Source organism: Apteryx mantelli, chromosome 13 (assembly GCF_036417845.1).
Source record: "Apteryx mantelli isolate bAptMan1 chromosome 13, bAptMan1.hap1, whole genome shotgun sequence".
Lineage (NCBI taxonomy): Eukaryota > Metazoa > Chordata > Aves > Apterygiformes > Apterygidae > Apteryx > Apteryx mantelli.
This window is the reverse complement of record NC_089990.1, coordinates 6,421,911-6,448,883: the sequence shown is the minus strand read 5'-3', so window position 1 is coordinate 6,448,883 and position 26,973 is coordinate 6,421,911. Positions and strand designations below refer to the sequence as shown.

General features: G+C 54.5%; 1 protein-coding gene across 1 annotated transcript; it reads right to left on the bottom strand.

Annotated features, from left to right (window-relative positions):
* Positions 1 to 262: 262 nt before the first annotated feature.
* On the bottom strand, positions 263 to 26,833 carry SLC9A6 (solute carrier family 9 member A6). Its single transcript, XM_067304415.1, has 17 exons — positions 26,772 to 26,833; positions 25,245 to 25,744; positions 18,377 to 18,576; positions 17,917 to 17,994; positions 17,108 to 17,184; positions 16,021 to 16,133; positions 13,528 to 13,633; positions 10,049 to 10,190; positions 9,725 to 9,830; positions 9,420 to 9,508; positions 9,089 to 9,202; positions 7,391 to 7,502; positions 6,713 to 6,866; positions 6,207 to 6,237; positions 4,802 to 4,881; positions 4,299 to 4,404; positions 263 to 3,684 (listed from the first exon to the last, which is right to left on the bottom strand). The coding sequence occupies exons 1-17, from the start codon at positions 26,831 to 26,833 to the stop codon at positions 3,409 to 3,411; spliced, it is 2,346 nt and encodes a 781-aa protein (XP_067160516.1). The 3' UTR covers positions 263 to 3,408.
* Positions 26,834 to 26,973: the final 140 nt, after the last annotated feature.

Here is a 26,973-nt window from a genome sequence, read left to right as displayed (position 1 = left end):
AGCTTTCTGCACGTGTTCACCATCCTCCTCGGTCCAGACGGGCGAAGGCTTTCCAGCAGCGGTGCAGCAGGTTTTGCCTTGCCTTTGCGTAGCCGTGAATTTTACGCTGGCGAGTAGAGGCGAGGGCGATACCCCCGCCGACCCGCTCCTCTCCCTCGCCCCTTTACCGACGGCCGTGAACAAACCCCGCCTGAGGAGGTCGACACGTCGCGTCTTCGCTAGGGATTTGTTCCCGCGGTAATTAATGAAACGGCACACACGGTTCCAGAAAAAAAAAGATCTTTTATAGGCCCATAATCCTTCTTTCACAGTACAACGCAACGGGAAGGGATTTAGTCAGTGTAAACAGAAGGTCCAATAGTGATCATCAGCTATCACAGATCAGCTGCACAAACACCACAACTACAGAGTTAATGCCGTTACCGCACAAGTTGACGATACTAGTACAAACCATAACTTTACCTACAATGCTTTTTCATGTGCAAAAACCATGTAAATTCAATTTACAGAAGGAGGAGGGCACCTTCTCTACAGCTTCAGGCGAGCCATAAACCGCCTGCGTGGGGCTGCCTCGTCTATTTGGCAAAAGGTCTCCAAGGCCTGGTTTTCCCCGGCGCCGAGTACCCCGAGTTTCACCTGCGGCACGCGCAAATCATCAGGGTCCGCACGGGAAAACCAGGCCCTCTTGTGCTCTCTCCTGCGGCAGGACAAAGAAAACGATCAGCTGAGCACTAATCCGAGTCGTTTATCAAATCACTCCTGAATTCCAGCTTAGGTTTATTCATTTACCCGGACAATACAAAATAGTCCTGGTTGTATTGTGTGTGAAACCTAAGAGAATTTGCAGGTACCCCGTCAAATCATCATTTGCTAACTTTTTTAAGCATGAAGTTGAACTGCCGCTGGCATCAAAAGCTGAGGCTTATAGTAATTTGTTGGTAAGCTGAAAAGACAGTGGATAATTTATTAAAGCCAGAGGATCAGAGAAAGAGAAGAATGCATTACTAACAGTTTAATTTTTAAAACTGAGTTAACCAGGGCCTAACACGGCTCTCGGTGCAACCGCGCAAGCGATGACACCTGGATTTACCACTCCTGACTCTTGGGGAGGTCTCAGGCGGCACAAAACACGGGGCCTCGAGGAGGGGGCAGCGGGGCCGGGGCAGGGACCCCGGGAGGCGCCCGGCGGCCCCACCACGCGCTCTGCCCTGCGCGCCCGGCTGTACCACCGCAAACTTTTTGTAAATTGAATTCATAGTCAGACTACACAGGAAAAAACAAGAGGTGGTTATTTATCATACCTCTTCAAAAACACAAAACTAGGAAACAAACAAAAAAAAAGATGTAGAAGTGATGCAGTAAACCTAAAGTCAACATGTACCAACCTTTTTTTTTTTTTTCCTTTTTTTCTTTTTTAAACACATGAAGTTAAGTTACAGACATCATATAAAATGCACACGTTATGGAAATCCTGCATAGCAGGAAACAAAGAGGCTAGCGCTAATCCAACAGCTACGTTAACAGCTAGAACTGCCATTTATCGGTGCAAGAAGAGTCTACGCCTAAACACAAACAGAGCGCACCCCCCTTCGCGAGGAGCCCTATGGCAACACCTATATAGTTTGTTCGGAAGGAAAAAGAAAGTACTTTCTTGGGGATAAACTGCCAAAATAATTAGTTTCACTTCAGTACAATTAAGGCAAAGTTACTTAGACCTGAGAAAATGAAAAACAGAAGTTTAAATTTAAGTTTCTCAACTATAAACACACACGCAAAATTTCTGTATCTCCTGTCTCCTCCAACTCTCAGGTAGCGCTGGGGACAACAGCCGGAGGGAAACCGCTCGGAGGGCCCGGGTGCGATCCCGAAGGAGGCGGAGGTTGCTCCAAGGGAGCCGGGAGCGCTCAGCCTCACCTCGCTCTTGTTGCACAAATTCTCCTGTTGGCACAGAGCGGGCTGCCTCCGGAGCAGGCTTGCAGCGCTCCTGCAACCCTGGAAGTCTTGTACTGCAAGACTGCGGCTAAAATAGGCAATAAAATTGCATACTGTAAATTTCCATGTTTTCCCCTTCTCCGGGGGAAAGGAAGATGTCAGGGTTAACAATTTCACTGCACCTTTAGCCATTTCCCTAACTACAGAGTAAATCTTGTAACACTCGTGCGAAATTGCAAATTGTTCTGTGCTCTTCCTTGGGAAAACAGCAAAGCAAACAAGCAAAACCCCAAAAAACAGATCAACCCGCAAACGTTTCTCCGTAAATGGTAAGCGACATGAGAGAGAGCAGGATTACAGACACATGGCATGCTAATGCAAAGGGGTTATTAAACAAAGTGCAATGATTTGGGCTATACAGGGGGACAGACGGACGGACAACTCCCCTTCAGGACTGCCTCGGTGCCAAACACCTCCAGAGGCGCCCGGAGGAAGGGGTTCAAGCGGGAGTCCCGGCGCTCGCGCTGCTGCTCGCCCGACGCAGCGTGGATCCGCACGGCGCTGCCGGACACCTCCCCGACCCGAGCAGGAGAGATCCGCTCGCACGACGGCGCGGTCGCTTCCCCAGCACGAAATTTAGGTGCCTGCTCCGGATTTCGACTGCTGTTTCCGCAGAGCTGCTCGAGCGGCAACCGAAAGACCGGCTCAGCCACAAAGCCTGCGCGCAGCCCGCGTGGCGCGGACGGGATCGCTCCTTCCCCCCAGCACGAGCGCGGACACAGCCTCCCGCCCTCCCGTTTCCTTGGGCTCCGATCCAAGCAGCCAGAAACCCAGAACCGCTGCAAGCAGCTCTGGCTGGTGCCTGCCGTTAGCCTGCTGAAGCAGCAGCTTGGGCAGAGGAGACAGGTCACTTAAAACAAGAAACTCTTTCCCCCTTCCCTCCCATCCCTCCGCTGGGACGAGGATCCCAGCTCGGGTTCCCGCAAAGCGGAGAAGGTTATTGCTGGCCACTGCCCCGCGAGACAGGCCGCAGGCAGACATTTCACTGACATTTTAACGCGATTATCCAAAGGTCAGAGACAAAATTGCCCATCTGAATAGAAAGCAGTTTACATTGTTCGCCACCGCTTGCCCACCCCGCTCTCCCAGGTACAAAGGACGAACAGGGAGGCAGCTCCTTTACTTACCAGCTGGAACCTGAACCCTTCATCGAATCACACCGTAAAAGAAGCTCACTGTGTGCAAAAGATTCTTACGCTAAAACAGTTCCACCCTACACAGTGCAGTCAACACAGTTTTTAACTTAAATTTGCAGCTTGTTCTTTACAAGTGCTTGGCAGAGAATATTTATATTCTTCTGACACCATATAAATAATATTTATACAGCTTAGACATTTTGAGACATGCATTAGACTTTAGGTAGTACATATTTCTTGATCATATATGCAAATATTACTGTCAATTAACCGAGCAACCTTATGCTGGACCATGCCTTGCGTTATCCAGAACGTTTGATGGCGGCTCCGAGTCATCCATGGGAAGAACCAGGCGCGTTCCCCGGATTACGAGTTCATGGTCCCCAAAAGCAAGCTCCCGATCCAGCGCATCCTCGGAGCTGTTTCCTACGAACCGCCGTGACGTGCCACTGGACGCGACCGAATCGGTGTTCACGGTGGAATCCCCATACGTCAGGCTGATGTCCCCGTCATTCAAAATGAGGTCGGAGTCATCATCCTTCAGCTGCTCCTGATTCTGGGTAACAAACAGAAAGAAAGCGTTGGTTAGCTCTTCCTGGACGGGTAAGTTTGGAATCGCCCGGCCGCAGCCCACGAGTCCGAATCACAGGCTCTCCCTCACGGTGACCGTAACCAGATGTGCTGCAAACGCATCTTTGAGTCCAGAAGACTTGCATAACGCATTAACTTTGCTGCAGGCTACTTAAAAAGGCTCTCTTGACTCTTTTTTTTCCCGGATGCTATATTCAGATATATGGTAAATGCAGTTTTGATTGATTTTAACTGGACTAAAAACTCCTGTGGCTACAGGAACCGCATCAGGAACCCATCACAGCCATCTCTGTTTTGGGCAGGTAGCTCGACACTGATGCTTTGCAAGTGGGACAAGGGAGCTCCTGCCACGGAGAGCTCCCACCGCGTGGGGCTGCCCGGCACAGCGATCCCTCAGTGCTGCCGGAGCACCATGCCGGCTCCGGCACCGCTATCCGCAGAGCCCCAGGAGACCAAGCCTGGCCACCAGACCCAGCTCTTTGGATGCACTTTGCACCCAGAGGCTACAGAGAGATGTAAACGTGTCAAACTCCACCAAGACCGGGACAGAAGGGACCTGCGAGGCGGCACCGGACTCACTTCGTACGCCTGCGGACTCGTCAGGCACCTGGCAAGAGGCCCGCAGCACGCCGGGAGCGTGGTGGTGAGCGGAGGACCGCTGTGCGTCAGCAGAGGCTTCAGATAGCTGCAGGGACGGTCAAGGAAGAAGCAGGAACACGGTGATGTCGGCAGGTCCAGGGTCCCTGGTTTTGGAGACACCCGGCTGGGAGGACAAGTGGGATTTTACGATTGCTGCTAGCTAGCGGGCGGCTGGGCGACGCAGGGCGCTGCAGAGGGTGCCCGCGCCTGCGGCCTGCGAGAGCCCAGCTGCGAGCGAGCCGCTGCTGCGCCTCCGCGAACCGCAGACGCTCAGGCCTCGCCGCTGCAGACACGAGAAGGCGCAAAGCACAACCCGACAGCACGACGGGGAAGCGAACGCCGGCTCCCCTGCCAAGGGGCGAGCGAGCCGCGCTCGGAGGCAGCGGGGATAGCCCGCCCCGCGGGACGCGGCACCCCCCCGGCCGGCTGCCCGTCAAGGATACTTGTGGTCGAAGTTGTACCACATGCGGAAGAGCCAGGCGCTTTCTGCCTTCGTACTCCTCCTCTCGCTTTCCGGGACGCCCTGCGGGAGAGCAAAACATTAAACAGGGGCCGGACGACGCACCGACTGTGCTCGGAGACCTGGAGCCTCCACGGGGCACCAGGTTACTCCCGCGGGAACATAACACACCTGCCCGCTGCCTTTTCAGAGGAAACCTTTGGACTGCAGGGAGCAATAAGGATGTTCATACCATGCTAGGCTAAAGTCCTTCCCGCACCGCGTTGTGCATCTAGCAGTGCACGGCAGCCTCGGGGAGGCAGCATCAAAGCAGGGTGAGCACAGAGCGGCTGTTTTTCTGCTGCAGCCGTCCAGTGTCTGGCCCCAAGCTCTTAACGGCCTCGGAGCCAGCAGCTGCATCCAGACATCAGATTTAATAGCAACTGACAGGTTCGACCTCCATCGATCTCGCCTGAGACGCTATATGCAAATAATCCTGTGTCATGGGGATTCCTGCCTTCCTTTGGGTTGGGGAAAAAATGCAAAACTCTTTGGAGGAGACTACAAATACCATCACATATTTCATAGAAATGTGGCTTTCAGACTTACAGCTCTGGGCTGCCTCTAGCATTTGACGATTCCTCGCCAGAAAGTGAACAGCCCAGTAAATGGCTCCGAATTAAAGAAACCTCCAAGGGGCTGAGCTCGCACGGAAATCAGTGGGAGTCTCAGCCACAACGCGGCCGGGCTGCACACGCCTGGGCCCCCCTGCAGCCCAGGCAGCTCCCCACGGGCAGCGTTTCTCCTTGTGCCAGGTAACTGCGCACAGGGAACAGCAGGGCAGAGCAGAGGTTCAGGAAACAACTTCTGGGTAAAAATGGGACCAGAGATGCTACATAAAATGGGTCAGGAAATGGCATTTCCATACTGCATCCTGTACAGGAATGAGGCAGAGAGCAGGCTTATGTGTTCTTAATGCTCAAACTGCAACCTCAGGAGCAGGAAGACTACAGTGACAACTTCAGACCCCTGAATCCTCCATGTCACGTACATTTTGATTTTCATTTCAATAGCACATCACATTTTCTTGCTTCCATGTTTATATTAAGAAAGCAAAACCAGCAGATGCATTGGGGCAGTAATCTGGACTGACTAAACAGTGCGGTGTTATTTCCACGGTCTTCTTTCAAGTTGAATAAAAGAAGGCCTCAGTTATAACTACAGAGGGCACAGAAAAGAAATCATTTGTGCTGACTGCAAACTCTTTCACCAAAGGAACTAAAAACCCTGCTACAGCTGGAAGGGCGACGAGCACAGAAGAGCATTCACACGATCTCAGCTGCGCTCTCCGCACCCATGAGCGTAGCGCAAACTCCTCTCCAAAGCCCACCCGAGGGCTCGGCACTCACCACGTTTTCCTGATCTGCATCCACACCAACGCTGAGGAGGAGAAAACAAGCACACGGTGAGGACATGCACTCCCGCACGGACACGTACCACCGCGCCGGGGCAAGGCCAGAAGCTCCTGTTGTCTTTAGGGCAAGCAAAGTCCTTTTGCTGTTTTTCCCTCGACCGCGGGCAGACGTGGCTAGGGGCACAGGCGAGAGCGGTTGCCGCTTGCACCCCACAGCGTGCCGTTCCCAGCGACCGCGCTGCCGAGAGCTCCCGTGGGAAGCAGCGGCAGCTCACAGCAACTCACCGTGCAAGCGCGTTAATGCCCCCGTTTAGGGCAGCAAAAGCGAAACTTTCGGCTGAGCCCACGCTAAAGCCCCAAGGAAGCGTGTCACCTGCCCCCAGCTCAGAGCGCGCTCCCAAAGCGGGCCCAGGGTGGCACGATGCCGAGGACAAGGAACAGCGAGCACCCCCATTTCGGGGCACGAGGCAGGTGACACCGCACCGGTAGAGCCGCACTCACCGGATATTGAGGCACGACAGCATGGCCGTGGTGCCCCCGCCGAAAACCCACACCGTGGAGAAGACGATGAGGAGCGTGGTGCTGAACATCATCTGCCGGGCGTAGGTGGCCGTGTCGCGGATGGCTAAGGCGAACGCCATGGCTCCTCGCAGCCCTGTGCGGGGATGGCACCAGCGGAGGAGCTCGGTTAGCCTAGGGGATGGGTGACCACCTCCACCTCCCGCATCCAGGCCACGCATGTGGACTTCCCAACCTGGACATACCCAAAACTGCCCAGCCTCCCCAGCCCCGCGTGCCTGGCTCAGCTCTGTCCATCCAACAGGACGTTCGCCATCAGAGATCACAGCGCTTTAGCAGTGATGCTTTAAGCTTACGCTATGAAGTTTGGTGTTACCACCACCATTTTCCAACTAAACATGCCCAGAGAGGCCAACTCTACCTCCCGCCCCCCTGCTCCACACTGTTCACTCAAGTGCAGGGCCAGAAGATACCACAATTTTGTCTCCAAACTGGGGCATTAACGGTGGTGAGCCAAAAGGAGCGCTTCCCTGCCCAACCTCTTCTCCAGACATTTCCCACGAGAGGTCTAACATTGGAGGAGGAATATCTCCCATCGCTGGGGGGGGTGAGGAAGTGCAGATGAGCCATACATTTGGAGACAAGGACGTGCTAACATACCGGCAAACATCATCATATGCTGCAAATTTGTTCCAATCTTATTTCTTCTCCCCAGATTCAGTAAAAATGACAATGGGTAAATATTGGCAGCTCTTCCTAGGAAGATAGCAAGCTACATTTGCACGCGTTAAGGAAACTGCTCTTCCTGTCTCCCCTTGTATCCCACCTCCGTGCCCACAGCCAATTCCTACTGCGCAGCAGAAACATTGAGGAGCTTCAGAAACACATTGGTCCTTTCAATGCAGAGATAACAGCCCAGCTCCGAGCGCTACGGCAGCGCGGGAAGAGCACGCTACTGCCTTACCGAAGTGATACCCCCACTGCAACGCAGGAATATCACACCAAGAAAAGCACAAAGAAACAGGATGAAACATCAGGTTAGGCAAGATGGAGGGGAGATAAACCACTGCTTCCCGCTCTGTGCTCTCCCCTACTGTGCTCATTTTCCACCACAAAAATTATTTGTCCTTTGTGAAGCTCAGGTTATCACAGCTACCAGGATCTCTCTGACATTTCCCAGCACACCACACTTCGCAGCTGGGTTTGAAGCTTTAAGGCAAGTTCAGTTCCCAAAGATTATTCAGCAAAATGAAAGCAGTAGCCATGGAGGGGAGGGGAAAAAAAAAAAAATCTAATACTCTCTGTTTTCATAGCCTGGGAGATACAAGAATCACCAGCCCCTTCATATTGCCTTTATCTTTGAAGCTGTGGCTTTTAATACCAGCACCCAGATGGCAAAAATAATCTTGGAGCCAGAATTCAGTGCAGCCTAGAATAATATGTAAAATGCTTCCAGCTTTTATGTTCTTTCCTGAACATCATGAATTTGCATAAGAGACATATTTCATGATCTCTCTCGTGAATGAGCTATTTCATCAGCAATTTAGCCAGTTCCTACTGAAGAGGCACAGCAGAAGATTTCAATCGAACTACCCAAATGGCTTTTCCAGGCTCTGCGCTCCCTTCTACCCCCCTGCAGCCCTGCAAAAGCCAAGCCGGGAAATTTAGCAGACCCCACGGCAAGCCCCCGCACCAACAGTGCCAAAGCTAACAACACGTTATTTATCGGTGAAAACCTGCTTCAGTGCAGGCAAAGGCTGAAAATAATTTCACACATCTGAACCGGCTTGATACGAAGTGAATTCCTTCCAGACCTCACTTCTCCGAGACCCAGGTGCGTTAGCTTGCCTCCATTAGCGTTAGCTTGCAAAAGGGAAAATCCTTTCTCACTACATCATCCGGAGGCTTCAACACGGCAGCTTCAACAGTGCTAATTCGACAATTTTTTTCAGGCTTAACCAAATGGGATAGCAGAGAAAAGAGGAAGCAAACGGCTCGCTGTACCAGGAGGCCCCTCTTTGCAAAGCCACTACTGTTTTCCCCCGTACCGCATTGCCACGTGACAGAGCTCGGCGCCTCGGCCCCACGTTCGCACCAAATGCCGAGTCCCCGCAGCAGCTGCTTCTAGCGCCCAAGGAAGCAGACAAGACAGAATAAAACAGAAAAGCTGGGAGAAAAAACTCCATCTTTTTAAAATAATCAGTGAAGCCACAAGGAGAAATCCCCGTACTTTTAAAAATAAAGCTAGACTGACTGAAAAAGAAAATAAAAACCACATTTGAATCAAAAGCACAGACTAGGAATGTGGCATCTCTCTTTCTTTTCTTGTTTTATCAAATGGACTTCTGTAAAGGATACGAAAGCGCCCACCACAAAGGTAGGGTTAAAGACATGGTTCTGGAAGGTGAACAGCGCAAGTCCCATGTAGGAGAAGATAAAGTTTTCTGCCAAGAAATTCAGAAGCTCGAACAACTGAAAGAGAAAAACCAATTAAAAGCGAGTTAAACAGCATAGATTTAACAAGAAAAACATGTTAGCCCATTCATCACGCAATAAATACTTCTGTAGGAGCAACTCCAGTAAAACCCAGCTGTATACAGACCGATCCACCTAATTCTGGCTAAAAGGAAAGAAAAAAATTACCAAACTTGAAATTCAGAGAGGCTGAACAGGGCTGAGCAGCTCTTACCTGCTTAGTTCTGTGTTGGGACTCGGTAGATAAGTTGTTATAGGTGTAATGGGCCTGGGTGATCCCGCAAAACAGCACGGCCACGACACCTGGGGAGCAGAGGGTCACATCAGCCTCCGGCCATGGGAAGGGGCCGAGCTGCACGCAGACACTGCGGGGCCTTAACGCAGCGCTCGCACAGCCGCGAACGATTATACTTGTGCAAGGCGAGGGCAAACACCGGCTGCGACCGACACAGGGAGACGCGCAGGTCAGCAGCACCACCGTCCCCGCCGATCCCACCCCAGGGCTGTGCTGGAGCTCGCCTGTGAAGCCGCACGCTTCGGCCAGCAGGAACGTGCTCCAGGACATCAGGAAGAACAGGCCGGTCTCCAGCAACGGGAACTCCCGGAGTTTGGTGAACTTGGTGACGTTGCAGACTGTTAAGGACAACTTGGAGAGGAACTGTAGGCTAAGAGGGTATCAACTCTAGTTATATGTCACTGCAATCCTATACCGAAACACGCCATGTCACTGCCTTTCATTAACGTAGGCAAGAAAACCATGAAACTTTGGATCTGGGAGAAATGCAGTGCAGTAAAACGAGCTGCTGTTACGTAAACACTTGGAAAAGCCCACGAAAAGGATATTAATGCTGTCACAACTCCAGTAGCTGCCCCCATTGCAAAAGACCCACTGAAAATCCCCAGGAAGATCCCAATAGACTTGAACATCGCTGTGACATCAAACGTGTGGCTGTTGTCACCCGCCGGCTGGTACGCAACAATCGACCTGAAAAGAGGGAGAAAAAGCACCCACAAGAACAAAAGGCTCAGTAGGTCTGCAGGGAGAGGGACAACCCCGGCCCCTGCCCCGCTCCTCGGGCCGTGCTGCAGCCCCCCCGTGTTCACAGCGCAGGGCACGGTGGGGCACCCTCTCCCTGCGCGGGGAATTTGGGATCCACCTTGGGATCTGCTCCCAGCCAGTGTCCGGCAGCTCGGCCCCCCCTCCCAGGCAAGACCCTGCATTTGCTCCTTCTAGATGTTAAAAAGCATCAGGCCAAGAGTCATCTCTTGTGCAATCACCTGTTTGCTGGGTGACAATTCTTCAATTCTGATGGTATTTTTTTTGGGGGGTGGCATCAGCCCTCTTTAAGGTCAGGCGCTTTGGGACCACAAAGCGTTCAAGCAGGAAGCCTACATCCCTCTCCGTTGATGGGAATACCCCCTGGAGAACTGTAAGTCACTCACTTTTATTGCATTTAACATGCGCTACATTTATTTTGCACAGTTCTGAGTTCTGAAGTGAAATATCACACGGTAATATGGCAAATGGCACAGTGCCCGTTTCGAACAGCAACGCTATTATCTTTATCATCCAAACTTTAACACAGCTTTCTTATGCGATGACAAATTAGTCAGCCGTGATGGTACTCCATCAGTCCAGGCTGATTACACTTCTGACGTTTCTCACTTCTAACTCTGGATTAACCGAGTGCTGTATGAGCTCTTCCACCACTTTACCTGGAAAGGGTGAGATGCAGAAGAACCCGTATTCATCTTCTAAGCCCCGTTTCAGCACTGACTCATTATTAGCTTTCTCTGATGTAAATTTACAGAAAACGTTAACTTCCTAGTTGGCACTCCCTGGCTGGCTCTCTTAAAGATCTTGGATGTGAACTTTCAATAGCTGCAGCTTAACCTCCCAAGCTGGGCTGGAACGGAAAGTTACCGTCTCGCGCACGCATCCTGCAGCTTTCCCCCCTATTTACAGACCAGTATTTCTCTGCAGTCTGACATTTCTCTGGGTCTGCCGTCTCCGACACCTAACAGGTCGCTGCCCTCGCGAAGCTGCTCTGCTTTTAGTGCATTTTAACTCTTCTGCATTGCTTTTCTTACACTGAAAGCCACAAATTTCTCCCTGTGATTTGATTTCTTTCCTCAGTCCTATCTTCCGCTTTCCATTCACCAGCATGTTGTTCTTCTTTCGGTGTTTTTTTTTTTTTAATCCAGACTGATTTCATTTCCCCTCCATAACCGGCCGCATGGATGATGGTTTTGCATTTTAACCTATTACAGCTTTCTATCCGGTTTTGCTTTTCGAGCCACTAATAAAACATTCCCATGATCGCCCTTCATGCGTTCTGCCTCAGCTGTCACTGCTACTGGGGCTCTGAGCCCCGCGAAGCCCCGTGACGCCCCGCGGCCCCGCACCTGGGCGCTCGCCGCCTCCGGGTTCTGGGTTCGATTCCTCTTTATCCGGCCTCATCCTGAAACCACCTCCCTGCCGCCAAACCCAGCCCGACGCCGTGAGGAAGCACCTCCGGCCCGGGGACGGGAAGGCAGGGTGAAGCTTCGGGTTGGTGTGTTTTACTTCCTCCTTTCTCCTCCTCCTCCTCCTCCGCACCAGGCACGGGGCTTCCCGAAACACATCCCAGCACACAAGCAACGCCAGGCTCCAGCTGGCCAGGATGCTCCGGCCCCGAGAGCGAGCCCTGCCGTGCTGGCGGCGGCCGAGCCGTCCCCGAGCAGCTCCCCCAGCCATGCCTTCGCCGGGAAACAAGCCACGACCACATAAAATTTAAAAAAGGAGGGCTATAAGTAAGAGCTCGGGACTCCTCGCAGCGGAGCCCCCTCCCCGCAGGAGCAAGGGGCCCCGGCCGCCCCCTCGCACGGGAGACGCGTCCGCGTCAGCACGGGGACGGCCGCGGCTTAGGCGGCTCAAGATCATCCTCGAAACCCCTGCGCTGATCGACACCCGGCGTGCTGACCGCACTGGTCCTGTACGCCTCGCGTTTATCCAGCTGCTTACGGTGACAGCAGAGACGGACAGACTACGGCCGAGTTTCGAATGGGTACGTTTTAGCTGCTCAGAGGCCCCAGAGAGGTGAGCGTGCTGACGACCGCTCTGCGCAAAAACCTTGCACTGAAATAACGCGCACTTCGGGGTCGCTGTCGTTTTGGTGCGAAGTATCTCACTTCGGAGAGGGGGGTTTGAAGACAGCTTGTGGAAAGAGGAAGCAAGGAAATCAGAGCAACAGCGACCAAGCTGGCCCCGAAACACTGCAGCACGTCGATCATGGCCCACGGTGCACTTATTTATGGTCACACCAGCGCGTGGGCATCGATCCACCAGGGATTTCATCACCCCGATGCTCAGCCCACCAACTCCTGCCCCGAACCAGCACAGGCCCCACCACCCATCTCCTCCTCGCTCTGGATCTTGGACAGGACCCGGCTGTGCTGCATTTACTCTCGCCCCAGCAGTGACACATCCAGTGGAAAAGCCAGAGTGAGCAACACAAACGGTTCCAGAAACCTCAACAGAACCATTCAGTGTAGTAAACACAACCCATGCGAGCTGAGATACGAGCCTCACAATATGTTACTTACTGCCTACACATCAGTAGAGCCCACGCAATCAGCACGCTGGAGTGACAAGTATTCCAGAAATATTTTCTGCATTAGTCTTAGCTATAAGTTAACCTGTCATGATTGCAGATATTATGTATTTCCAAACAAACTCCCATGATGACAACACAATGAAAATGCAGATAAAATATGCTCTGTGTGCCGAAATATTTTAAAACATCCTTTAGGGAGCCACCAAGCTTCCAGTGCGGATGTTCAGTCCAGCATATTAACGCCAGTTGCAAGAAATGTCACGTCCTTGGTGCAGGAAAGTGGGCAGAGAAAGGAAACAGCTGCTTTGCCAACTATTTCCACCTAAGCCAAAGCAGGTATTTGTGGAAAGGAGGCCAAGCAGGCAGGAGCAAACCCATCTCAGAGGGGTTTCAGGGGATGCTCTGGCTGAAGAGCAGACATGGTGCTTTTCACATTTCAGAGGACATAAAAAATTCCTTCCGACTAGGTCAACAGGCCATAAAAGAAACAAATCAAACTATCCATCATACATGGGGTAGTGGTAATGATGACCCACACTCCCAAACATCAGTCTTCAATGAGGAGACTAATCAGGAGGTCACTACGGCTTTTGGGGAGAGTTAACAGGGAATTCAGGTCTTGCAAATGCTGATGCTCGTATTTGAGAGGAGCAAGGGCAGGTGGCTCCCCCAGCGCCTGACATGTAACATACATAACAATTAAAAATAAAAACAGAACACACTTACGAAGACAGCACTATGGCAACGGCATCATTGAGGACGCTTTCGCCAAAGAGAAGGGCATACAGCTCAACATCAACCTGGAGCTCATGGAATATGGCAAGAACAGTCACTGACAAATAGAAAAATAGAGACACATTCAGAAAGGTGCCGTTATTTTTGCGTCATCAAAGACAAAACACCCCTTGCAGAAAGCTGCCTTCCTGCACGTCTGAGCCAGTCCGTCACGACGCTCCCCGCCGCCCCCCGTGCCCCTTGCGATGCTCTTCCTTCTGCCCTGTAAGCGTTGCATCTGCTTTATGACCCACCTCCCTCTCCGGTTATTAAAGCACACACCGGCTGTTATGCCTACAGCGTCTTTTGCAGGCAGACGTGCCCCCGACCTTCCTGGGGGTCCGAGCGCCGGGACCGCGGGCCGGGCTGCGGCACCGCGCCGACACGAGCTCTCCAGTCGCTGCAGACTGGAGCTAGCTCGGAGCATCGGCGCACAGACGTCCCCCATCGCAGGAGGGACGCAGGCTCGCGAGGAGGATCCACCTCCTGCCTCGGGGGGATGGCTGTCATTTCCATCCATCCGACATCCCACGAGAAACCCCGGGAGCTGATTCAACGTGGGGCAACACGACGGGAAGCGCCAGCATGGATGCGCTAGCGTTTTAGACCTATCAGGAAAAAGCCAGGCACGAGCCCAAATCCCATTTGGGGGTTTCTTGTGATTCGCACCAGTCAGAACACGCTCATCCCTTTTTCAATCCAGTGGCCCCAAGATAACGGAAGCACAACAGGCTTTGCGCATCCGTGCAAAAGCAACCACAACGCAGCACGCGGCACGTCACGCAAAGCCTCGCCAAGCCGGGCTCGTTCCGGCAACGGCTCCGAAAGCCCCTTAAAGCAACCGCCAGGGACTCGTCCCTGCACGCCGAAGGGGTTGATCCCATCCGCGCTGCTCAGCCAGCAGCTTGAGCGGCGCTTACAGAGCCCAGGGCAGCATCCGCAAACACCCCTCGTCTCACGGCGCCGAGCACCCGGGAACCTCCCCAGGCGCCCTGACCCGCCACGGGGCACCGCGCGTTGCACCGTCGCGTCTGGACGGCTGCTCCCGCCTCCGCAAACGCGGCCCCCTCTCGGCGTCAGCTCCCCGGCTCCGTTTCGGGGAAGACACCGAGACCCCACAGCCTCCGGGCTCTGTACGAGGCGCGCGGGAACGGCTGCTCCCCAGAGGGACCGATGGCCTCAGCGCCCTCCCCCAAGACATGCTCAGAGAAGCCGAGAAATCGCTTTTGCTCTTTTTTTTTTTTTAAGGTTGTTTTTAATAAAAATGTCAGCACTAAACAGCACACCAATACTTGGCAAATCTTAGGAAAACCCAGAAAAAAAACAACTCATTAAAAACTCATCAGGAATGCACATCTCGGATCTCCACTTTACAGACAGATGCAGCTGCTGCAGTGGAAAAGGTTATATTCTGCAGCATTATTACTGAATATATCTATACAGATATAGATATGTATACACACGCACACATATGCACAATGCTTCTTGCCTTTGAAAATGGGAATGACCAATTCTCAGGATGAGCATGTTAAGAGTCCAGATTCATCCAGAAATGACAACCATGGGCACTTCTTTTAAAAGCACAAAAGACTTGGCTCCTCCAGGAATGCAGTCTCCCCCCTCCATGAAAAACTGACCACTATCTGCTTTTAAAAAGATCCCCCAAAGCTCCTGTAACATGGGGAGGGGGATGAGGCTGCCACCTCCCCCAGCCCCACGACGCTGTTCTCAAATGCAGCAGCCGAGCTGCAAAGGGAGAAATTCAAGATCTGTTTGGCACAAGGCAGGAGGAAGGAAAAGCCCCTTGCGGTCCCGTGTTTTTAGGTGAAGTTGGAGCATGCAACCAAGCAGCTGCCATGTGAAAGCAATTCTGAACTAACTGAAATTCAGCTGAACAAGGCCAAGGTTTTTCACAGTTTGGTTTTACAAAGTGCTTGAATAGACAGAGCTGTCGTTACTGTCCTCAAGACACTTTTTATTAAGACCAATTTTCAATTAGATTAACACCTTCCAAAAATCCCATCAAAACATAAGCTGGGGGATATCAATTTTAACAGGCAGGAACTAAAACCTCCCCGTAATCACACATCTTGCTCTGCGTCAGCTGCTTGCGCAGCATGTCAGAAATACAGCGGACCTGTCCCAAGCCCCAGTGAAGTAAGGAAGAGACTGCCTAGGACTTCACTGCAAAGATAAAGATTTAGAAAAAGAAGGTTTGGAAAAGATACTACACTTAACTGGAAGGAATCCAGAAAAAAAAGAAAAAAAAGAGAGAGACAACTTTGATCTCTAAAAATGTTGCAAGCAAACTTAAAATAAACTCCGGAATTCAGAAAGAGGGAAATTCCACGGGTTTCAGTTCTCTTCTTTCTTCCCCTTTTTAACACAACTCAAAACAGAGCAATACGTAGGTAAGATGAGGAAAAAAATCACCACTTAACATACCTGGGTCAGTAGCCGACACGATAGCACCAAACAGGAGGCAGTCAGTGAAGTAGAAGTCTCCACCGAGCTGCCCCGTGACCTTCATCAAGGCAACGCAGCCGTACATGATGGAGCTGTTGAATCAGAGGACACAAGTACCCACATTTGAAGCAGACGTAAACAACGTTCAGATGGGCTCAGCTCCCCAGATTTTGCCAGATTAGCCCCTAAAGTTATCCAGGCATAGGAAGAGCAAAGAAGGGAGCTGCATGAGCTGAGCCTGGTGAAACACCTGGGTTATGGTCTCAGCAGGGAGCGCAGGAGCGTGAACTCGGAGGCGCTCACCACCATACCCTACATATAACATATGCCATGTACTCCAGCGTGGAATTAGCTAGCCTGGCAGGGCTGAAGAAAGCAACAGACAGGCTAAGCCTGCCTCGAGCTGGCGGGACGGGCAGCAGCGATCACCTTCCACATGTATCGCAGCGTTTCATATTAACACATTTCAGCAGAACGACCTCAGCCTGGCTTTGAAACGGCCAAAACTTTCAGTTAGGATTAGATAATACAGGCGCTGAGATTGCTTGAATCCACCGGACTCTCCAGCGGGAAGCACCTCACGGGAGCCTGCACACTACTACCCAGAACAGGAATTATCTAACGCCCTCTGCTCGGAGAGATACACCATTGGAAACGCAATCTCGGACCGCGTGCCCTAGGCATCCGCTTCCAGCAAATAAGGACAGGACTTGTGTTTATGATCCTCAGACCCTACTTTCTGCTTTTGTGTCTTGTGCGTTACTTCTGTTTGCTGTTGTGCTTTTGAATTTCTTTTTTTTTTAAAAAAGTCCGCACAGAGAACTGCAAAACTTTCCTTTCCATGTATATCAATATTCTGTATCAGATACTGCAAACACTGTGGAATTAGACAGCGATCCACCCTGTCCACAGAGTGAAAGTTTGGACAGCAAGTAGTATTATTTGCCCCGGCTGAGCAGCAGGAGCAGAAAGCCTGTCTTATCTTTCGGGGCTGGGATTAGCGCCTGCAGCTCCCAGGTGAGCTCAGACCTGCGCCGAGGAACCAGGTCGGGCTCCAGCTACTCACCCGATCACCAGGCAGGAAATGGCAGTTCCAAGAAAAGCGTACGCCAGGATCGAGCCCAAGTTCCTGAAGAAATGCCTCTAGAAGGAGAAGAGAAAAGCCCTGAATCACACCGCGCTAACGCTTTATTTCAAGCCTTGCCAACCCTTGCGCAGGCATCCACGCAGCGCCAGCTGCAGCCTGCATCCCGCTGAAACGCCGCAGGACCGGACGCGCACGGCTGCACAGCGCCTAGCGCGGAAGCGTGCACGGCCGCACCTGCAGACCTTAACGCAGCGCTAATAAACATGAGCATATCGCTTTCTCGTTGCAGGGTGTTTAAGAAGCTGCTGTTCTGAGGCCCGGGGACCGGTTTCCTAAGCCAGCACGATTCCTCCATCCTCCTCCTGCAGGCCAAACAGGCTTGTTTTCCTCTCCGTCCAAATCCGCGTTTCAGAGAGCTGCTCGTTCAGTGAATAACTTGCTGCTTTCTAAAACCTTCCCACCTTCCTAAATCCACAAAAAGCCTCAGATGATCCAGCTGCATGCAAAGGCCCAAAAACAGCCTTTGAACCTGCATCTCTGAGGAAGCGTAATCCTCCCTCAGTCTCCGCCTGGGTCAAAACCTGGGAACGGTCCGGGTTGCCGACCCTTCCTGGGGCAGAGCAACAGGCGCTCTCAGCCCTGCTTTCTGAAATCCCGCGTGCACTGGGGAAAAACCGTACCTAACACCACAGACTTGGCCTGCCGACCAAGCATTAAAACGCTCTCAAGTATTAAAAATGCCCTGGAGGCAGAGAAACTAAAAATGTAGGCGCTGCAAAGACACGTACCCTTTTTAAGCTGTAGCCTGCATAAAATATAATCGGAGGAAGCAAGATGTTGAAAAACACCTCGGGATCAAAAGTCACCTGTTTAAAAAAAAACAAAGAAAGAAAGAAAAAAAGGCAGTAAAACAGTTTGTTAAGATTTTGCAAGACAAAACATGCATAAGAATGACACAAAATATACAGAATACCCCCTGCATTGCCACCCGAGGAAATGGTGCCAGGCGAACACCGTGAGAACGCGCCAGGGATCTTTTGGGGACACGGCCCACAGTTTAAACAGCTTAAATTAAGACCAGCTGAAACTACAGTTTCATTACGCCGAGCATTCAGCTTAGAAGTTACAGCTGACCGCAAGCCCACTGAAGTAAACCGAAAAAAAGAAATCTCAGTCTCGGGACAGAGGCCCGGGCCGTCGGAGCGACCGGGGAGCGCCGCCCGCCTCCGCGCGCAGCGGCTGCCTCACCTTCCTCAGCATCTCGTTATCCTGGACGTTATTGAGCTCCTGGGCGCTGATCTCCCCCTTCAGGGTGTACTCGTAGTACTTGCCGCTGACGTTCACCAGCAGCGTGGCGGGGCTGCTCTGCACCTGGCAGCTCAGCGTCACGTTGTTGACGTCGCTGGGGACGTGGATGCCGTAGCGGAGGACCACGCCGACCAGGACCCCTGCGAGAGGCAGGCGTTAGCGAGACCTTTCCGAGCACGCCAGGATCCCGGCACCCCACTCGGCTGCCGGAACGGTGCTAATAGTTGCCCGTTTGGTATTAAACCGTCCCTGCTCTCCCACAAGCCGTGCAAGCGCGCTCCATGCTCGCGCTGACTTCCCAACAGCAGGCATGGGCTGGTCCTAAAGCCATTAAGGGATTAAAAAAGATACCCAGCTACTGTCATGAACGCTTTGGGGAGGGTGAGCATCCTCAGTAAGACACCGTCCCAGGCCGGTGCTGTTTGCTTCAAAAAGCAGCCGGAGAGGAGATGCGCTCCAGCACTGGAGAGACGGTTTTGATTCACTTCCCTTTGCCACCTTTTGCACCTCAGTTCTCTGTGCTCCTCCCTCCCTAAAATGACAGCAGCAATGTTTCCTTTCTCCCCACTCACCCTGCTCATTCGGACTGCAGGACCCCGGTCCGACGGGCTGCCCCTCACTGCACAGCCACACGAGCCCCAGGACCGGCGGCTGTCGCAGCGCACGACAGCGATCCCCATTTCCTAAGAGCCGCTGAAGCTTTGCTCTCCAAGCCAACTGCCCGGACGCCGGGGTCCTTCCTGCACTCCCTGCACGCCCGTCTCCGACTCGGCGCCGGGAGCAGCCGCCCCCGGGCCACCGGCAGCCCTGCGCGCTGGCGCTGCCTCCGGATCAGCTGCCGTGCGGGAGGATTGCGGGGTTAACTTGCAAGTCAGCAATTTATAGGGCGCTTTTTATTCGCAGCGCAGCTGATCAGCTGCAAACTGAGGTCTAGCATCCAGCTAAATGGCATTCACATAGCGCTGGCTCCTCCGGTGGCTTCTGGCCAGCGTGGTGTGTTGAATGCTCTTCTACCAGTGCTTTTTGACACAAGTGCTGTTTCGGGTGCAAAACTGCAGGCTGGGGAGGGGAGGATGTCCCACAAGATGCTTTTCCATGCAGTCTTCAGCTCAAAAGGCTTCAGAAACTGCTGGACTAAAGCAGCGCTGAGTCACAAAAATCTTGCATCTTAACCCCATCTCCCAGCCTCACATTTATGACAAGCTCCCCGGCATGTGGGAACTCAACGGAGACTGCCACACGCAGAAGGCTCCTCCATTTGCGTCCCAGGACGCTCAGGGTCTTTAGCGTTGCCTTAATTAAGATCCTCCTCTGAGCTTTCCCATAGGAAGGGCATGACCCAAACCGAAGGCAACACCCAACTCCTCCTCCGCAGCCATCTCACAGGGGCAACAGGAAGGGAGACGCGGGACTGCAGCACGTTCAGCATCTCCTGCACCCCGCTCCAAGGCTGCTGCTGAGCTTTAGCCTTCTCTTCCCTTGCCAGCAGCTTTCCAGAATGAAACTTGCTCATTTTGCCAATGACCAGAAGAAAGCACCCCCCACCGCACCCCAAGGGACGTCGCGCACAGCAGTGGCCACGGCAGCGAGACCAGAGCACGCAACAAGGCCACGATCAGAGGCAGAAGAACCAGCTGCTAATGGAGACTTACTGCCGCCAACTCGTCATTCCAGAGACCGGGCTGACGGGCCAGGGAGCTGCACCGAAAACCCAGTCCCTGGTCAAACGGGGTGCTCCTGCAACACAGCTGAGCTGCTCTCGCAAAGTTACCAGGGCTTTAAGCCATGCGCAGTCAACCGGGCTCACCGCAGGCTTGGGGCTTTATTCTGGCACTCGCCATCGGCACAGAACTGCCCCGACGGCAACAGAAAAGGCCCATCCTCTAGCGCACAACCACACGGGGCAGCTCCAGCAAGCAGAGCTGCCTCAGGGTAAGGCAGAGCCTTCACTGCAGAGAGCATCTGCCATCGCTGCTTTTAAACCATCATCGTTAACAGGGGACACCAGAAAGGAATCCCTTTGCTTACTTCTCTGCTAGCATTTCAATTCCTGCGATCTTCCACTATTTGCTCTGAAAATAAAAACATGGAAACAAAGGCAAGGATGCCAAGAAGGTCAAGATGCCTTAACACGTCCTTACTTGAGCATGTGGCAGGAGGGGTGCATGGTCACCACAGCATCAGGACAAAATGCCCAGGTTTCCTTTCATGCAGATGACCACCTCCTAGGCACCATCAGAGGCAAACAAGACTCTCCACCGGGATCAAGTGAGCTTCAGAGGGCTTATTCACAACTGCCTACAGCTATGAAGCAACACTCGACGGTGGCATTGGGAGATTTCAATGTCACAGCCATGAAAAGGAAGAGCGCTGGACTGGAGATCTCCGTTGCCTCTTCCCCTTGCAATTGCTGCTCCGCTCCTGCAGCCGAGCAGCACCCAAAGGGGCCCCAGCAGCACCAGGGGCACTGGGCTCCCCATCCTGCACGAGACACCCTGGGGGTGGCTCTCGGAAAGTCGATCTTGGAGCTCCACATGGCAATCGGAGACCTCCAGCAGCACCTGCCCATCTTTCCTCTGCTGGAAACCCACCCAGTGACCCCCTCGAATGCCAGGGCTTACCACTTTGAAATCGGATGCCCTGCAGAAGGAAGGCAGGACAGACGGCGGCGGCTGGGAATTCAGAAGGGATCCTGACTTCACCCACCTCTCCCTCCGCTCTTAATCCCTGCCCCAAAGAGGCGCTACAGCTGATGGCACTCGGGTCGGCCCTTTCCGTCCCGCTTGCCCGGACAGCTGCTCCGGGCCCCGTGGGCCAGCCCCACTCAGCTTGTAGCCCAATTCCTGCTCCAGCCAGGAACGGGACAAGGGGAGCTACTTATATGGAAAGGATGCTGCTGCTGTGCCCGGAGCCACTTATTCCGACATTAGAACGAGAGCCCAGAGCCCAGCCTGCCCCCGAGGCAATGCCAGGCCCGTCGGGGAGCCGGTCTCTGTCGCCCAGTCCCACATATTTCCCGCGGAACGATGCTACCTGGAAGCACCCAGGACCAAACTGGCTTGGACAGAGCTACTTTTTAGGGACCAAAAACAGTCCTGGGCTTAGGCTGACTGGACCTAGCCCAGGGGACCGCGTAGGTGCTGCCGGCTCGGAGCATCCCTTAGGGAACGAACGGCTCAGCGCTCTTGGCGCTCGCAGAGCCCCCCTAGCAGCGCCCGGGGAGCCGCTCCGCCAGCCCCAAACGCTCCTGCTGCCAAAACTTTTACAAAACCAAGCTCCGGCAGGGAATCTGACACCAGGAAGCCGACAGCTGGGAGCTGCGAGGAGCGAGACGCCAACGGCAACGCCGCCGCCTTAATCGAGCCCTTTTATGTCAGGTGCTAAAGCTGATTTTCACTGCATTTACCCTGACTTCATTAAAAAAAGCAAGCAGAAGCCCACGGGCTTTTCGAGGTGCTGCCGAACATTTCTGAGCTCGGATTTAAAATGAAGACCAATGTATCGCAGTTCAGGCCAGGGGATGCTCAATGAAAGCACACAGGATCCCCAGGCCAACAGGAACCCGGACAGAAAAGGAAAGAAAATTGTAGTGAACAGCCGAGAACATCACGACGGCAAACAATTAAGACACAGGCAATTCAGGAACCAAATGGGAACAAGCACAAGGAAGCTAAACTTCTCTAGAAGTTGCCTCCTGCCACATACACCAGCAGAGCCCAAGAAGAAATCAGTAAGACTGTCCATTTAACTGTCCTAAATTTTGAGTACCTGGGATGCGGGAACTTAATTCGAAGCACTGAAACGAAGCTTTAGGGCTACTGACCACCTATGGTCTCCCACAGTGAAGCATTTTCAAACCGTACCCAGCTCTGCAACGTCAGCTCTGAGCAGACAGTGCAGCATGTAAGATGCAAATCCACCCAAAGCAAAAGCTTATAACTCAGAACAAAAACACAGGTGCAAGAGGAAACTGTGATGCATTTCCACGGAAAGAGATGCATGCAAAAATTTTACCTGACTTTGCTTTTTTTTTTTTAAATTAGAAAAAGAGAGACTTTTACAAATTGCCTTTCTTGCCCAGATTTAAGTAACTATTTCAAAGGCTGCCGAATGCAGCACTTCCACATTTTCAGCTGACTTCCTCCAGGCTGAAGGCATCGCAGGGGACGGGGACAGTGAATCAGACGTGAACCTACTCGCTCCCTGCAGCCTTTCAGCCCTCACTGTAGAGCACCAGTCCTACCAACCCCTGGGAAACTGCACCTCCCTTTTCCTAAGGTGGTTCTCATGACGCGGGACATAAAATGCCAAAATCTCAGCAGCAGAGATAAACTCAGGATTTCGCTGTGCAACTGGTCTGGTGACATTACTTACTTTGCTAACAATTCTCTTAAGTGCAGTCTGCAAAACAGCAGGCAGCAAAGACGCATTTTACAGATCAGCAGGGGACCGAGAGGACACGGCTCGTCCTCCAGCCCTCAGCTGGTGTTGGGGAGAAAGGCAGGGTGAAGCAGAAGACAACTCCAGGAGAACCAAGTTAAGGGCAAGTTTGAAAGAATAAATAGAATAGGATAAATGGAGCAGGAAGGAGGCCGGCAACATGCACAGCGGCTTCGCCAACGGCTTACGCTAATTTGTAAACACAGACGGTGATTTCGTGCCTCTGGGCTCAAGCAGTTTGCTCCACCCCTCCGTTTTGAAGGGCACTTCCAATTAACGGAAATTTAGGATAACCAACGGCCTGAACACATGAAGTTACAGCTTTTAAAGCAGAGCGCTCTGCCGCCTGGGGAACCGGGCAAGGGCTCTGCGCCCAGCCAGCACGAGCCTGGTCGCACGTCGCTGCAACCAGCGATGGGGAGAAAAGCACAGAGGGCAGGTACTAACTCCAGCTCCCAACAGAAGATGCCTTTTTAATCCTAAACTTCATAAATCTCGTCTAGAGGAGGGTCTGTGGTTGGGTTAACCGTTCCCCCGGCACAGCTCTCAGTTTTGTTTTGGTTGAGCCCCAGGCACGATTCGGTGCAGGCTGCTGCATGTGGCCACATCACCTCGGTCTCCAAGCACCTCCAGGTGACCACAGAAATCACAAGTCACCGGTGACCTCCCACCAGCTATCGACCTGCTTCCCCCAGAACCACAGCCTCGCTGGGCGTCTCACCCAAGGTCTGGTCCCCACAGGAGGAGCAATCCAGAAGGTCCCTATGCAGCCAAGGTCCACATTGCAGTGGCATCTGCCCAAATGGCCCTGCTCTCCACCCCAGACTGCCACCAGCGCAAACGCGCGCAGGAGTAACAGCGCAAGTGCTCTTACTGCTGGGCTGGAAATGGCTTCAAATGCAGCCGGGGACCCTGCCGGTGCTGCAGGAGAGCCCTGCTCCGGCAGGCGCTGCTGCAAGCACCCAGTACCTGTGCAAAGCCCACGGCACGGCAGCGACGCCGGCCCCGCGCACGGCCACTTCCCGGCACGGCTCCCACGCTGGGCGACGCGGCGGCTGCCAGGCTGCCTGTTAAAAGTCAACCAGCTTCCTCATCAGAGATTTCAGAGTAGCACTTGGCTCGAGAGCACTCGGTATCTGATTTGCAGAGCAAACAACGCTCCCGCACCCAGATAGCGCCTGGCCCGGGGACACGGTGCAGCGAGCCGGGACGGGGCCGCGACGCCGGGGCAGCCGCGCGTGTGCAAGGGGGTGCTGCAAAGGGGTAACCCCGAGGGAGACCGTACGGGCTGGAGAGAGCCGCCGAGCCCCTCTCCCCAAACCCGCCTGGGACCCCGATGCCCCACTGCCTTCCCTTCGGGACGGGAGGGCCCCTGCCCGTTCGACAGGCTGGAGCAAACCCAGCGCCACCACCCCGGCATGCGGCTCGGCCCCGGTGACCCCTTATCCTGGCGGCCCAAATCCGGGACGGGCTGCCAAGGGGCTGGCTAATCCCCGAAATGCATCCCAGCTCACGCCGGTCTGCGCTGGCCCCTCCGCGCCACACGCTGCCGGGTCGGGCAAAGTCCACGCGCGCCCCCTTCGCCGCCCAGACCCCACGACGGAATCACCATCCGCCCTCCCCGGGCCCCCCCAGTGCGGTGCGACGCCAGTGGTGGGGGCCACACAGCCGCCCGCCTGCACCGGGGTGCGACCGGGCAGAGCAGGGGGGCCGGCGGGGGCCCGAGGCTGCCCAAGGGGTGCAACCGGATTGGGGTTTGCCCAGGGGGGCTGGTAGGGGGGAGCTGGGGGCCTGTCCAGGGAGGCTGCGTGGAGGAGTCTCGCAGGGGGAGGCTTGCGGGGGGGAGCCTGGGGTGGGGGTCTCGCATGCTGCGGGGGGGGCCGCCTGCTCGCACGGGGACCTGGGCACACTTGCAGGGGGGAGTTTGCACGGTGGGGGTCCACGGCTTGCACAAAGGCGTGGGGGCGCCCAGGGTGCCCGGGCCAGCTTGCACGGGGGAGCACGGGGGAGCCTTGCACGGGGGCGATGCACGAGGGCCTCGCACGGGGGCCGCGAACGATGCCCTTGCAAGGGAGCCACGCAGGGGGCCGGTGCACTGGGGGGCAATGCACCGCGGGGGGAAGGGGGGGGGCAATGCAACGCACGGGGAGGCAACGCATGGGGGGATCAGGCACGGGGAGGGGGGGCAATGAACGGGGGGAGCCAATCCAGGAGGGGCAATGCAAGAGGGGGGCAACGCAAAGGGGGCAATGCACGGGCACGGGGGGGGCAATGCAAGGGGGGAGCAATGCAAGGTGGGGCAATGCACGGGCACGGGGGGGAGGGGGCGGCAATGCAGGGGCGCCGCCCCCCGCCCGGCGCCCCTCACCGTAGATCATGGCCAGCCCGGTCTCGTGCAGGAAGCGGGCGCGGCGATGCTTGAAGAGCCAGATGGTGAGGATGGTGAGGGTGAGCAGCAGGATGAAGACGAGCAGGTTGGCGCTGTCCTGCCGGTGGCTCTCCTCCGCCGCCTTCTCCGACACGATCTCCTCCTCCAGCGCCCCGGGCCGCGCCGCCACCTCGGCGCCCGCCGCCGCCGCCCGCGCCCACAGCGCCGCCGCCGCCAGCCCCAGCCCCAGCCCCGCCACCGGCCCCGGCCCCGGCCCCGGCCGCCGCGGCGCCGCCATCGCCCCGGCCCGGCCCGGCCCGGCCCCGCCGCCACCAGGAAGCGGCGCTGGGCGCAGCGCGCAGGCGCCGCCCGCTCGGCGCGGGGCGGGGCGAGGCGGGGCGGGGCGGGGCGGGGCGGGACAGCGGCGGGGTGGGGCCGCGCCGGGGCTGCCGGGGGGAGCGGGCGGGGGCCGCAAGCGCGCAGGATAAAGGCGGGCAAGGCTGCAAGGGAGAAACTGATAGCACGGGCGTGGGGAACAGGCGTGCGAGCTTGCAAGGGAAAAGCATTGCACGGGTGTGGGGAGAGGGGGGTGCGAGCTTGCAAGGGAAAAAACTGATTGCACGGGTGTGGGGAAAGGGGGGTGCGAGCTTGCAAGGGGAAAAAGGTTGGAAGGGTGTGGGGGGATGCAAGCTTGGAAGGGAAAAGCATTGCACGGGTGTAGAGAAAGGGGGGTGCAAGCTTGCAAGGGAGAAACTGATGGCATGGGCATGGGGAACAGGGCATGCAAGCTTGCAAGGGAAAAGCATTGCATGGGTGTGGGGAGAGGGGGGTGCAAGCTTGCAAGGGAAAACTGATTGCATGGGTTTGTGGGGGAGTGCAAGCTTGCAAGGGGCAAAAGAGGTTGGAAGGGTGTGGGAGGATGCAAGCTTGCAAGGGAGAAACAGATTGTAGGAGTGTGGAGAAGGGAGTGCAAGCTTGCAAGGGGCAAAAGAGGTTGGAAGGGTGTGGGAGGATGCAAGCTTGCAAGGGAGAAACAGATTGTAGGAGTGTGGAGAAGGGTGTACAAGCTTGCAAGGGAAAAACTGATTGCACGGGTGTGTGGGGGTGTGCAAGCTTGCAAGGGGCAGAAGAGATTGGAAGGGTGTGGGGGGATGCAAGCCTGCTAGGGAAAAGCATTGCATGGTTGTGGAGAAGGGGGGGGTGCAAGCTTGCAAGGGGCAAAAGAGGTTGGAAGGGTGTGGGAAAAGGGGGTCGCAAGCTTGCAAAGGGAAAAAAAAAACGTTGCAAAGGTGTGCAGAAAGAGAGTTCCAAGGGGAAAAATAGGTAAGGGTGCAAAGGAGAGGTAGTTGCAAGATAATAAAGGAAAGGCAAGAGTGCAAAGAAGGGGGTTGCAAGGGAAAAGAATAGGTTTCAAGGGTGCCAAAAGTAGTTTGCAGGATTGCAAGGGGAGAGCTTTGCAAGATTGCCTGGATAAAAAATGGCTTTTTAAAAAAGGGTTGCAAGATTGCAAGGAAGAAGAAGTTTTACGCAGGCCCCAGCTCTGCAAGACCACCCAGATGAGTGGTTGGGGTTTTGTATGTGAGGTGCATTGGAGGGCAGCGTGGCCAGGCCAGGAAGCCAGGGTTGCCCTGCATTGCTGCAGCCCCCACAGCTGTGCCCGGACGCGCTGCCAGGTCCCTTTTTCCTTCCGAGGGTCCTTCGAGCTTCGAGGTTGAACATGTGGACAGTG